This window comes from Tachypleus tridentatus, chromosome 13, assembly GCF_004210375.1.
Source record: "Tachypleus tridentatus isolate NWPU-2018 chromosome 13, ASM421037v1, whole genome shotgun sequence".
In the NCBI taxonomy this organism is placed as follows: Eukaryota; Metazoa; Arthropoda; class Merostomata; order Xiphosura; family Limulidae; genus Tachypleus; species Tachypleus tridentatus.
Genome location: NC_134837.1, coordinates 211027462 through 211040838, shown reverse-complemented (window position 1 = coordinate 211040838; position 13377 = coordinate 211027462). Strand labels below are relative to the sequence as shown.

The following is a 13377-nucleotide window of genomic DNA, read 5'->3' as shown; positions in this document are numbered from 1 at the left end:
TTAACTAGAAACTAATTGTAATCCTGCTTCGCCAACTTGAAAAATGGTTCACGCCATAAAATAGTATTCTATGTTCCATGATGACCGATTATGACTAAGTGTTAGCCAGTGCTCTTAAAGTTTTTGACCTTTAATGACCTTCACCATATTCTTTACTACGTTTATATTTAACTCCATATATTGCATGTTTCTGCTCTTAGGTGGCTACAGAATTTATTTTTGTTAAAATGTGTTTAAATTTCCTGCCATTTTGTAATAGAGTCCGTAGTTCGCGCTTGCCACAAATTCGACAGATTTTTGATAGAAACTCTAGTATATATAGTAGAACATTTGTGGGCATGTTTTTTTAATAGTTTTGGGTTTTTATGTAGACAGTGTTCGTCGTCTGCTCTATTGGGATCTGATTTGTTTTTGTATTACACTGAAGGGACAACGGTGTTGGGGAAATTAGTCACAAGATTTATATACCCACTTTTGTCTTTGTTTGTTTTTGTTGACTTTGTTTCGAATTTCTTGCAAAGCTACTCGAGGGCTATCTGTGTTAGTCGTCCCTAATTTAGCAGTGTAAGACTAGAGGGAAGGCAACTAGTCATCACCACCCATCGCCAACTCTTGGGCTACTCTTTTACCAACGAATAGTGGGACTAGCCGTCAGATTATAACGCCCCCACGGCTAAGAGGGCGAGTATGTTTGGTGCGATGGAGATTCGAACGGCAACCCTTGGATTACGAGTCGAACGCCTTAACACGCTTGGCCATACCGGGCCCCACTTTTGTCAAACAGTCCAAGATGGTGGATTTTTTGATGATTTAGTGTCGTTAAAAGGTCGCTCACATTTATCTTTTGTTTATACTGTAAAATTAATAGGGAATACTGTTTGTTAAGATGGTTCAGAAAAAACATTAAAGGATTCCTCACATTATAGACGGGGCTGTTGATAAATGACTAGCGACCCCGTTAGGTTAACGTCATGACACCATCTATATCATAAAAGACTTTTTCAATATTTTAAATGTAAGATTCAATCTTAAAGACATGTTTGTTTTCTTTCGTTTTGACGTGATGTTAGCAATGATGATTTAACATTTCAATTTGGCTTAATTATACCACAGTATAAGTTTACTTAAATAAGAGGTTTCGAATCTTTTAATTACAACACTCTTTGCACTGGTATTTACACTTAGCAAGTCTTCGATATGATAAGAAAGGCTGACTTGACGTTGATTTTATGAGAGGCACTTGTTTTTAACCAAGAGCTATCCAAGACAACAGTCTCTGTTAAAACTACGAAAAACGAAACCCTATACATTTTTTTGTGTGTGTATAATAAACGATACAACACTGCATTATACATACGTAACAGAGTACGTTTTGGTATAACTCATATCGGCGCAGACAAAGAGCATCACTTACAACGTTTGTTTGTTTGTTTTTTTAATTTCGCGCAAAGCTACACGAAGGCTCTCTTTACTAGTTGTCCCTATCTTAGCAGTATAAGACTAGAGGGAAGGCAGCTAGTTATCACCACCCACCGCCAACTCTTGAACTATTATTTTACAAACAAATAGTGGGATTAACCGTCACATTATAACGCCCCCACGCCTGAAATGGCGAGCATGTTTAGTGCGAGGGGATTCGAACCTGGGACCTGCAGCTTACGAGTCTAGTGCCTTAACCACCTGACCATCCCAGGCCTCACACAGAAGTAACGAAATAAACACAGTGTTGAATATTATAAAAAATTACGAACAGTTTGTAGCCTACGTGCAAGACTTTATGGGAGGAAAACGTATGATGATTGCTTTTACCAGTTCAAACCCAGAATAGATTCAATTGGTTAGTTGAAATACTTCAAGTTGCCATAAGTCATGCATATGACACGAAAACATGATTATTGAAACACTTCTACATCAAACCACCAAAATAAAATGTTAACATAATCTAACTTGAACATTCAGGTTAAACAACTGATTTTATGACGTATACTTATATACTAGCTCTGTGGTGATACTCCTTTATCAGGAACTGGCATAATGAAAATTATATGGATATCTCCACCACGTCTGCTCCATCTTTAATCATTTGTAGCATATAATGTTCTGCGAGACTGAAGTGTTTCTATTATTTGTAGTAGTAGTAGTAACCTATTACAATGCAAGCTAAATAAGCCATGATTACTCTTTATATTTTATATGATGCATTGATTATAAATATGTATCGTTGCGCATGTAACTATTTTCTTTTCGCAAGTCCTCATTGATAATTATTGTGTTATTTGGTCCACCAGAGTATTGTAGGTTATTTTATAGTAATCTTCCACAATTGTAGTAACAGAACACTGTTATTACAGAAGTCGATTTTTCGAAGGTAGTTTCACATTTCAGCACTCTTTAGTTGTGTACGAAAACTTAGTATGTTAGTTTAATCTGGTATTTAAAACAGTAGCTTATAATTAATAAAATAAAAGTATTGGCACCGTGGGACGTCACTGTTTTCGGAATTGGAAAACAGAAGATTGTCTGAGTAGTCGTGTGAAACTGATGTTGTAAATATGAACAACAACAACAAAAACGTTTTACACACTTTTGTCGAATGACACCAGTTTTTCAAACTCATGCTTGCACTCGAACTAATGGGAAGTCGCCTCAGTAGTCACGTGACTCTGTACTTTGTGTTTAAAGGCTGATCTTGAACATAAAAAGAGCTAGGCTGGTTAGACGCACACAATCAATAATGTATGTTGGACGCACTTACAGAACAAAACAAGGTTTATATCTTACTGTATTATACGCAAAACGTGCAGTGACTAAAGAGCAGTTGCTTATATATATTTTTTCCTATATTTTTGGAAAAATGAATTCCTTAAGTAACTGCATTTTTCCATATCACAGCTCAGAGCAGCATTCATTTTTAGGACTGAAAACACAGTTTATTTTGAAGATCTTTTAGGGTACACATAATCGATACAAAATGTAAATTAAAACGAACAATCTCATTTAATATCTCTTTAAAACAAAAAACGTACGGTGGTGTATTATATATCTTAAAATAGCAGCACAGTATTTTGTGATACACGTCAGGACATAAAACGTAAAGGGAAGCGGTAAACATTTATAACATACAGTTTAGTGTAACACAAAATAATGAGATAATGTACTTAAGTAATTTTCATGACGTAATTAGGCTTATTTAGTAGAACGGCTCATAATAATTTTTCTGACTTGGAAGAACACGGATAATAGTTTTAAAACAAATAAAAAAGTCGCAAGTTTAAAAATATGTCGCATTTAAAATAGCACAATAAAAGCTAGTACTACTTCTTCTAATCTGTAAGTGTAGGTTATACTGTAATAACCAATCACACAATACTCAAGGTGCTTCGAATACAAACTACATAATCCAATATATGAAATAATATTCAAAAACTGTCTTAAAACATTACCGCTGCTCATTAAGCCTAAAACAAAATGTAATAAAAACACGTTTTACAAATACGATACTGCACTCGTAAGCCTTTTTCTTAATCTAAATATTTTTAAATTAAATGTAATGTTGCGCGAGGGTATAAAACACGTCACAGTGGAGACCATGAGTTAATATTCTACAGAGTTCTTTTACTGTTGTTACCGTACGCTTTAGATCGACATTTACGTAGAAGAAAATTACAATTTAAAAAACATTTTTAACGTTAAAGCAAACCCTTTAACCGCTTTCTATCCTGCCTCACTTCAGATTCTTTTCTCCTTTTTAGCTTAGAAATAACAATCTGTAGTAATGACGTAATGGCTGTACCATCCACTTATTCGCATGGGCTAAACGTTTGCTCTTTATTCAGTACTTGATAACGTACAAACCCAGAATCTCTGAACAAAATATGAGACCTAGAAACAAAGCTTATAGATGCTCTTAAAAATTAAATCTCCAATAATTTATAATCCTTCGTAAAAGGATTAACTAAAGTTAACTTTTACACAAATATCAATGTCAAGTTCCTTCCCCCTCCTCTCTTGTGTATTTATATTGAAATATAAAATCAGTTAACCAACACACTGTTGATATGAGCATGTTTTGTAGTTACTGCGAGAAAAACCTACACACTGGATAACCCAATAACACATCAAAATGTACCACTAACTGGGCCTTCGTTGAACGTAGACTTGGAAATTAAACAGTTTTCAGAATGCTAGGTTTATTTGTTAAAATCAGTTAACACAATATTATTCACGCATTATTTGTTTGTTTACACTTTTTTTTTTTATCCGCCATCACCAAATTTTGGCACGAAATTTTCCAAAGAGTATGATTTACTATCAGTACTTGAAACCCTGATCAGCGACTGCAAATATGGATAACTGACTAATTATATTAGGTCACGTCATACTGATTAGTTTCAAATACCCACAAAACATTTTTTTCGTAAATATATATAAGTTTAGTGTTTATTTAATTGAAAAGTTAAAAAATGTATAACTATCTACCTCACAAGAACAATACACTATAAGTTCAATTGTACATCCTATGCATATCTACAAACGTTCATTATCCAATATCGGATGTCACCTGAGAAAACTTTCTTGGGTTAGTAATGGCGTTGGTTGGTCTGAGCGGTTATTCCACCGATAAGATGGAGAAAAATTAGGGAACCACATTGGTATGGAAGAAGAAGAGTTCTGCTTCACATTCCTGGGAAGTGGACATCCCCAGACTAATGGGGATGCGGACACTCCTGCACATTGGTAAGGCGAAATCCCCACTTGGGCTGTCGTTGGCATGGACGAATATCTCTGTAGAGCTCCAATGTAAGACATTGAGGGGTATAAAAGTGGTTGATAAGAGAGGGAAAATAGTTGTTGCGAACCTTCCCCCAGGGCAGAAGCGTTCGTTTGAACAGGTGATCCTTCAATTTTGAATCTGGTTAGGGTTGGATCACTTAAGTACATGGTAGATCTTTTGTTTAAATAAATATGCTTCTCTTCACATGACTGTGAAGTGGTGGAAGAGTTGCTGCCCATGATACTGTCAATGGTGAAGGAACTTTTTTTAAGCCTAGTAGCAGCAGAGCTAAATATCTGATTGGGAACCTTCATGAATTGAAGCTCAGTTTGAGGACAAATATGACCATTTCTACCAAGTACGTCTGGAGAGTCATCAAATGGCTCTCTATTTAAAATATCCATCTCCATTTTTTTACCTGGAGTCACGATTGCATCCTTTCCACTGCACTTTCTTTCTCCTGCTAGTTCTTCTGAGCTCCGGTCTTCATCCAAATATGTTTCCAACGGTGTAGGTTCTTTTGTTTCGGTACGTGATTGAGACCTCTTCAGTTTTCCTCTGTCGGCTAACGCCATGTTCTTTTTCACTGAACCAGTGTTAAGTTTATAAGGTGCTCTGGTTCTTCTCTTTCTCCTTCGGAAATTTCCGTTTTCAAACATTTCCTCAGAACTGGAGTTAAGAGTCCAGTAATTTCCCTTTCCAGGTTTGCCCTTTTCTCTCGGGACTTTGACGAAACAGTCGTTAAGACTCAGGTTATGTCTGATGCTGTTCTGCCATCCTTGTTTGTTGTCATGATAGAAGGGAAACCTGTCTATAATGAAATTGTAGATTCCATTAAGCGTGATCTTCTGTTCTGGTGCATTCTTTATAGCCATTGCTATCAACGCAATATAAGAATAGGGCGGCTTCTGCGGTGGTGGATCGAGGCGACTTTCGGAACCAGCACTCGGGACGGGTCGGTTTACAGGGGTGTACGAAGAAACACCGAGGACACCGGAGCTGTTGCCCGGGATTGTCCTACCGGATGAATAAAGTATCGAAGACGAGTAGAGGATAGATAAAGGATCTCCGAAAGTAGGATAATAATTATTTGCTGTCGACATAATGTGTCAGGATCAGACAGAGATTGAAAACCCTGATTATTATCGAAGGAATTATTAGTTTTTACGCCTTTCACATCATAAACCTTTATCACAGTTATTTATGTCTTACAAAAGGCCGACGCGAGATACTCCATATAAAGTCACTACCGAACGAGTGGCTTAGATCACAACTGTCCCAGTTACAGTACTCGAACCGTTATCAGTTGATTCTATCACTTGTGTGAGATGCAGCACCTACTAGGCGCTGCCAGACACAAGAGTTTGTGGTGCGTGAACGTTACTGCGTATCACGTTATCAGAAATGGAATGCGAAGACACGAAGTTTATATATATCTCCACTACGGTGTGAGAAACGAACAAGTGCACGGGTCTAACAAATTTGCTTGTCTAAACGGTTGAAGCCGTTGACTGTGAAATTACTATCCCTTCTGCGCCGGGTGTCATCAGAGAAGAGGTTAGAGAGGGGGGGATAAGTCCTCAGGTATTTTCTGATTCAACAATAGCCTGGGTAAAATAAACTCAAACAGCGCTCGGTTTTCGCGACGATTCCGCGTTTCCTTTCTCACAAGCGATTTGTTACAAAAACATCCTACCGCAGCCTGCTGATTAGGTTCTCCCGATCAGCTGCGGTTGGACAAACACTCGAGGAACGTAAGCAGCCGAGAGTCGTCTAGCCAACTTCTCCCGCGACTCAAAAAATTTAGCTCGCATGACTAACGAGATCTTACATCCCTGTAGCTTTCTAGATTCCCCCGACCGCCCCCCTCGATCATCTCGTAATAGGTAAACAGAGAACCCTAAACTTTGTTTAATGTAGGATATGTTTGTTATTTCTGTGGGCCAAATTTGACTTCATGATGAGTGTATAAGGCAACATAGAACAAACATCTTGTCAAGAAGGTGTATTGTCCGTGTGGCCCACACACACATACACACATCACTTTAACATAGCTGTCGCTATGACAACCAACGGCTGTGTCCAATCACTAGACAGTTAGTACTTGGTCCTATTTATAAACCACTAGCAACTTATTATATCAGCCCACCCAAGAGGGGGTTCAAGCTTATTTATTTATTTGTTTTGTTTTTTTCGTACTTTTTTTTTTTTGAGTACAGCTGTTGAAAGGGGAGAATCTGACCACCCTCTTAGTACCGGACATGAGTCTGATTTACCACACCTCTTTCTGCTTCATAAAACGTCAACAACAACAAAATAAAATAGTAGTCCTATCCTCCAACTTGAGCATCGCAGCTCGTCACCCTTCCATATCTTAGTTGAACAGACAAAGCAATATAAACTAACAAGAAATATGATGCACTATTAATATATCTAGTCAATGGTTAGAACATAACATATCCTGGAACCTTGGAAGTGTTGGAAAATAGCAACAAAACATGGTCAACTGTTACCCAAATAAATGTCATAATGAAACGTCAACGATATGTTGACAGGCAGCAGGTATTTAAAAGGGTAAGATGGCGCTGATCCATCTTCTTGTGAAACCTGAAGATATTGTGGTTCTTGTATCTTACGTACTGCAATCTGCTTTAAGTAACTGTAACATTTATCTTCATGTAAGGAAGATATTGAGAGATGATAAAATCGTGTTTATCATGCGTAATTATATAGTTAAACAAATACAAAATACTTTGTTTTCCAAGTATCACTTCATAAGGAAGTTTGAGAGTGGATTGATTATTATTATTGAATTTAATTATTGTTTCTGTAATGTGTTTTAGGCTTAGAAGTATGTCCAAGTAGCTTTAATGGATTCGTAGAATATATATGGAAAACACAGGTGTATGTTTTCTTCCATCAAAATGGTTCAAGTAACGGGCTTTATGTTTGTTATTTTAAAAGTTAAACAAGCCTAAACATATTAAACTGTTGCTCATACATTGCGATTGCATGATAGTGTGTTTGTTTTAGAACGAAGCCACAATGGAGTATCTGCTGCGTCGACCAAGGGGAACTGAACACCAGACTTTATCGCTATGAGTTCTTATACTTACCACCGTCCCACTAGGGGTAGGACTTGAGTACAAACATACACAATGGGCTATATGTATTTTACCCCCCCCCCCCGGTCGTTAAAATCTGTTGTTTTTTAGCATTATAAGCCTTCAAACTGGGGGCAGGGCGTTCCAGGTAATAAACAACTTAGAGAAAATGTTAACTCAACAATATAATTAACACATAAAAGAAATATGTGAAGCTTGTTTGTTTGTTTTTGAATTTCGCACAAAGCTACTCGAGGGCTATCTGTGCTAGCCGTACCTGGAGTTCAGTAAAACTAGACTAATGTTCCATTCGTCATGATGACGTCACACATTTGTTTATAATATAAATGTTGGTATAGTACTATTGCGAACTGTTAACATGTTATGTAAACATTAGATTCTCGTTTGTTTGTTTGTTTGTTTTTGAATTTCGCACAAAGCTACATGAAAGCGATCTACGCTAGCCATCCCTAATTTAGCAGTGTAAGACTAGAGGGAAGGCAGCTAGTCATCACCACCCACCGCCAACTCTTGAGCTACTCTTTTACCAACGAATAATGCGATTGACTGTCACATTATAACGCCCCCACCGCTGGGATGGCGAGCATGTTTGGCGCGACGGGGATGCGTCAGATTACGAGTCGCACTCCTTAACACGCTTGGCCATGCCGGGCCATATGTGAAGCAAAAATATTATTTAATAAATTACCTCAAAACAGTTAGTCTGAACGTTGTTATTTTTTATGTCGGATTTCAATAAACAATTAACACACGAACTACAATAAAGAGCTTAACATATATTTCTGTTAAAATATACATAAAAACTGTCTTAACTTGTTACCTTTGATGTTTTTAACACCAAAGCTACAAAACTGCGGGTATCGTAATTTGTTTCTTAGCACTGTTCGCAGACCTACCGCTATGTTGCTGGGAGCAGGAGTCAAACCATTCCGAAAGCTTCCAGATAAATCCTGACTTGCGATACTTAAAAACTGTTTGACTGAAAACATCTGAGCTGACTGACGTTTCCGGCTGCTAAGACCAGTCGTGTATCTACATTTGCTTAAACAGAAAATGGCTTGGTATGGTCAGGTGGTGAAGGCGTTCAACTCGTAATCTGAGGGTCGCGGTTTCGAACCCCCGTCACATCAAACATGCTCGCCTTTATAGCCGTGGAAGCGTTATAATGTGACGGTAAATCCCGTTATTCGTTAGTAAAAGAGTAGCTCAAGACTTGGCGATGGGTGGTGATGACTAGCTGCCTTCCCTCTAGTCTTACACTGCTAAATTAGGGACGGCTAGCGCAGATCGCTCTCATGTAGCTTTGCGCGAAATTCAAAAACAAACAAACAAACAAACGAGAATGTAATGTTTACATAACATGATAACAGTTCGCTATAATACTATACCAACATTTATATTATAAACAAATGTGTGACGTCATCATGACGAATGGAACATTAGTCTAGTTTTACTGAACTTCAGAAAAGAAAATTTACAAAACTCTTCACGAACTGTAAAACATGTAATAAGACACAAAAAGGAGCAAAACGGTCAGTAAAACTGACTTTTGACCTAAGGAAGAAAAAAGTGTAAACAAAACCATTTCAAAATTATTTTGACGTAATTTAGTATTATTTTGAAATGTACAAAACGTCAGTGCACATGATTTTGTAAAAATGTGACGTTTCATATACAACCTCGTTTTAACACCAGATATTTTGGAGTGTTAAAAACCCGAAGGGAAGAAATCTGCGCAGAAACCATTGAAACACTTATCAGGGTTTTTTGTAAAAACAAAACTTAACACGCTGCCATTTAATTGGATTGTTCTGAATTTTGCGTAACGCTACACGAGGGATATCTTCCCCAGCCGTCCCAACTTTAGTAGTGAATGAGTTACAGGGAAGACAGTTAGCCGTTACAGCCCACCGTAATATTCGTCTTTTCAGCTGTGAGAGCGTTATAAATGCTCAGTTCGTTGATAAGGAGATTCGAACCCATGACCCATTGATAGCAAGTTTAGCGCTCTGACCACCTGGCCACACCTTATCATAAGTGCAACCTTTTAAGAACGCGCCTACTGACGTGTGTGATTCGTAAATCATTCATAACGTTACCTAACTGACCAGAGAAAAGAAAAAAAAATGATATATTTGGCACGCTGAATATATTTTCCTAGAATACTGAGCATACCATGCGAAGAGCCCTGCATGGCCAAGTGGTTAAGACACTTGAGTCGTAATCCGAGGGTCGCGGTTTCGAATCCCAGTCACATCAAACGTATTCGCTCTTGGAGCCGTGGGGACGTTATAGTGTAATAGTCAATCTCACTGCTAAATGAGGGACGGCTAGCGCAGATAACTCTCGTGTAGCTTTGCGTGAAATTTAAAACAAACATACCGTGAGGCAGAGACACTGCACAACGTTATTTTTGGTACTAATTATATCTCGCTACATTTAATACCATGGCAAACCTCATGCTTCAGAACTAACACGGGTGCCGAGAATATGGACAGATATATATGTGTTTAGTGTTCGTTATCAAAAAGGAAAAATTGGTAGAACATTTATTTCAAAACCGTGGTTGTACAGAAGCGTTCTTAAAAGCGGCTATTAAAAATTTAAACAGTATTGACATAAACGCAACTTGTAAATCCTAAACCAGAATTTAAAACCATAAAATTACAAAGTTTCGGACTATACGATGATTTGTTGTTCGAGGAAATGAGAACCTTAGTAATTCTGTGCGAAAATTTATGAAATCCTATAAAATAATTAATAACATGTCAACATCCACTGAGGGCGCTAGTAAGTTACAGCTTCGGTGTGAAATAGACATACATTGGTCAATATACGACTAAAACTAGTCCGGCATGGCCAGGTGGATAGGGCACTCTACTCATAATCAGAGGGTTGCTGGTTTGAATCTCAGTCACACCAAACATACTCGCCCTTTCAGCCACGAATGAGTGATAATGTTACGGTTAATCCCACTATTCGGTAACAGAGTAGCCCAAGAGTTGGCGATAGGTGGTGATGACTATCTTTTTTTTCCCCTATAGTCTTTTCCTACTAAATTAGGGACGGCTAGAGTAGATATCCGTGGTGTAGCTTTACGCGAAATTAAAAAAAACAACAACAAAAAACTAGTCGGGAGTTAGTAACGCGTTGAAGAAATGGGTCAACCGTGAGTGAACACTTCCGTCCGTATCATACCGTAACCCAAGGGTTCAAGCTGGAAACTTGACGGTCTCGTAAGGCCACGGTATTGGTTTCACCGACGTGTTAGTGTCCGCATAAATTAAACGAAGTTGTTGATAAATCGGTCATGTTACATCCGTCCGTGATCAGACAGCTGATAAACCTCATGTTTAGTGTCCCAAAGTAAAAATGAAAGAAACATTAACTCGACGTCTCATTTTAATCTTGCGTTCGTTGTACACAAACATATATATGTATATATATTTTGCGAAACGATATCTAATAGTTAACTAAAATAATTTTGCTGTATAAATACACATGTAGAAAGAAAATTGTTGAAAAAAAACATTACGACGTGTATAAACGGCTTAATACGTATATCGATACGCAACACGTGAAGCGGTGGTTCGTTTCACGAAATGTCTTTTGACAGAGGGCGCCTCACACGTTCCTTAAAATTACAAGTCCATGATTCCAATCCATCGCCACCATTCAATACGACAGGAAATTATATGGAATTACCTTTGTATTTATAACTTTGGTCGTTTTATTTTTTGCCAGCTAAGCCACAGCTGGAGAAGATTTTGAAACTGAAACATAGCCACCTTTTAACTTCTCCCGCTGTCGTGATTAAGAGCTGTTAAAAATCTACACGTCAAATATTTATTGTTGTTCAAAGCTCAGAAAATCGGAAATTTTTGAACTGGGGTGGAGTAAACCATCTTTATAAAATTATCACAAAATGATCACCCCTTTAATTATGGTAGAATTTAAAGAATTATACTATAGAGGCCTTATACCTTAAATACTTCTCTATTTCAAAGAATTTATTTGTATAAAAACTCACAAGTAACCAATTTAAGATCTATTTTCAATCATTTTCTTACCATATTTTACTAGAAAATTGCAAATATGCTATAATCTCCTAGTAATAACTTGTTTGAAAAGAGAAGTCCGGACGTGGCCTGATGGATAGGGCACTTGACTTTCAACCTGCGGGTCGCAGGTTCGAATCTTTGTCAACCAATATGCTCGCTCTTGCAGTCGTTGGTGAATTATAATGGGACGGTCGTTGTTCAATGTATAGCCCAAGAGTTGGCGGTGAGTGGTATTGACTAGCTGCCTTGTCTCTAGACTTTCACTGCTAAAGTCGGAACGACTACCGCAGATCGCCCTTTTGTAACTTTGTGGGAAATTAAAAAAACAAACATATATTTTTGAAGACCCTTATCTCGTCATGAAATTAAACAAAAATTGCTTAAAATAATCTTAATAATTGACTGTCTTCTGCTGACGTCTTTGATTTTACTGTTATTATTATTATGAACAAATAGCTATTCAAGGCTTCAAGTAATGAGCAAATAATTTTGCCCCAATAATATCGTTCACTGGGAAGTGTTAGAAATAATAGTCCTTTCAGCCGTGGGGTCGTTATAATGTTACGGTCAATTCCACTATTCGTTGGTAAAAGAGTAACCCCAGGGTTGGCGATGGGTAGCAATGATAAGTTGCTTTCCTTCTTTCTTCTAGTCTTACACAACTAACCTAGGGAATGCTAACGCAGATAGCTCTCGTGTAACTTTTCGCGAAATTAAAAAACAACCAAACTTTATCTACAGCGTGTAAATTTTATATAATATGTTATAATTTCAATGACTCCTTGTTTGTGCATATAGATAAATAGTTTTAAGAATGAAAAAACCACAACTCAAGTCGATGAGAGAAGTTAATATCTTACGAATAAGAGCCCGCCATGACCAGGTGGATAAGGCACTAGACTCGTAATCAGAGGGTCGCGGGTCGAATCCCCGTCACACCAAACATGCTCGCCCTTTCAGCCGTAGGGGCGTTATAACGTGACGGTCATTCCCGCTATTCGTTGGTGAAAGAGTAGCCCAAGAGTTGGCGGTGGGTGGTGATAAATAGCTAACTTCCTTCTAGTCTGATACTGCTAAATTATGAACCGCTAGCGCAGATAGCCCTCGTGTAGCTTTGCGCGAAATTCAAAATAAGCCAAACTTACGAATAAGACGTTACAACAATCGCAACAACTTGTCTTTCAAAGAGATTTTGCGTTCGTAATTCAGTTTACAGCTTGGTTCAGTACATCGTTGCTAAAGTTTGGGAAGTGAAAAAGGAATTACGAAACGGCTGCATCTGTAAAAGAAACACGTGGATGGTAAATAAAACATTTGTTTAACGTTTCGTGTTTTTGTTGTTATTGTTTTTCTTTTTGCCGAGTGTAACAAATACCGTCTTTGATGGATGACGTCAACCACAGAAAATATATAGGAT

General features: G+C 37.7%; 1 protein-coding gene across 1 annotated transcript; it reads right to left on the bottom strand.

Moving 5' to 3' along the window:
* Positions 1-2908: 2908 nt before the first annotated feature.
* Positions 2909-6856, bottom strand: LOC143237537 (uncharacterized). The gene has a single exon (XM_076476928.1). It carries the CDS (start codon positions 5875-5877, stop codon positions 4558-4560), a length of 1320 nt encoding a protein of 439 aa, XP_076333043.1. The 5' UTR covers positions 5878-6856; the 3' UTR covers positions 2909-4557.
* Positions 6857-13377: the final 6521 nt, after the last annotated feature.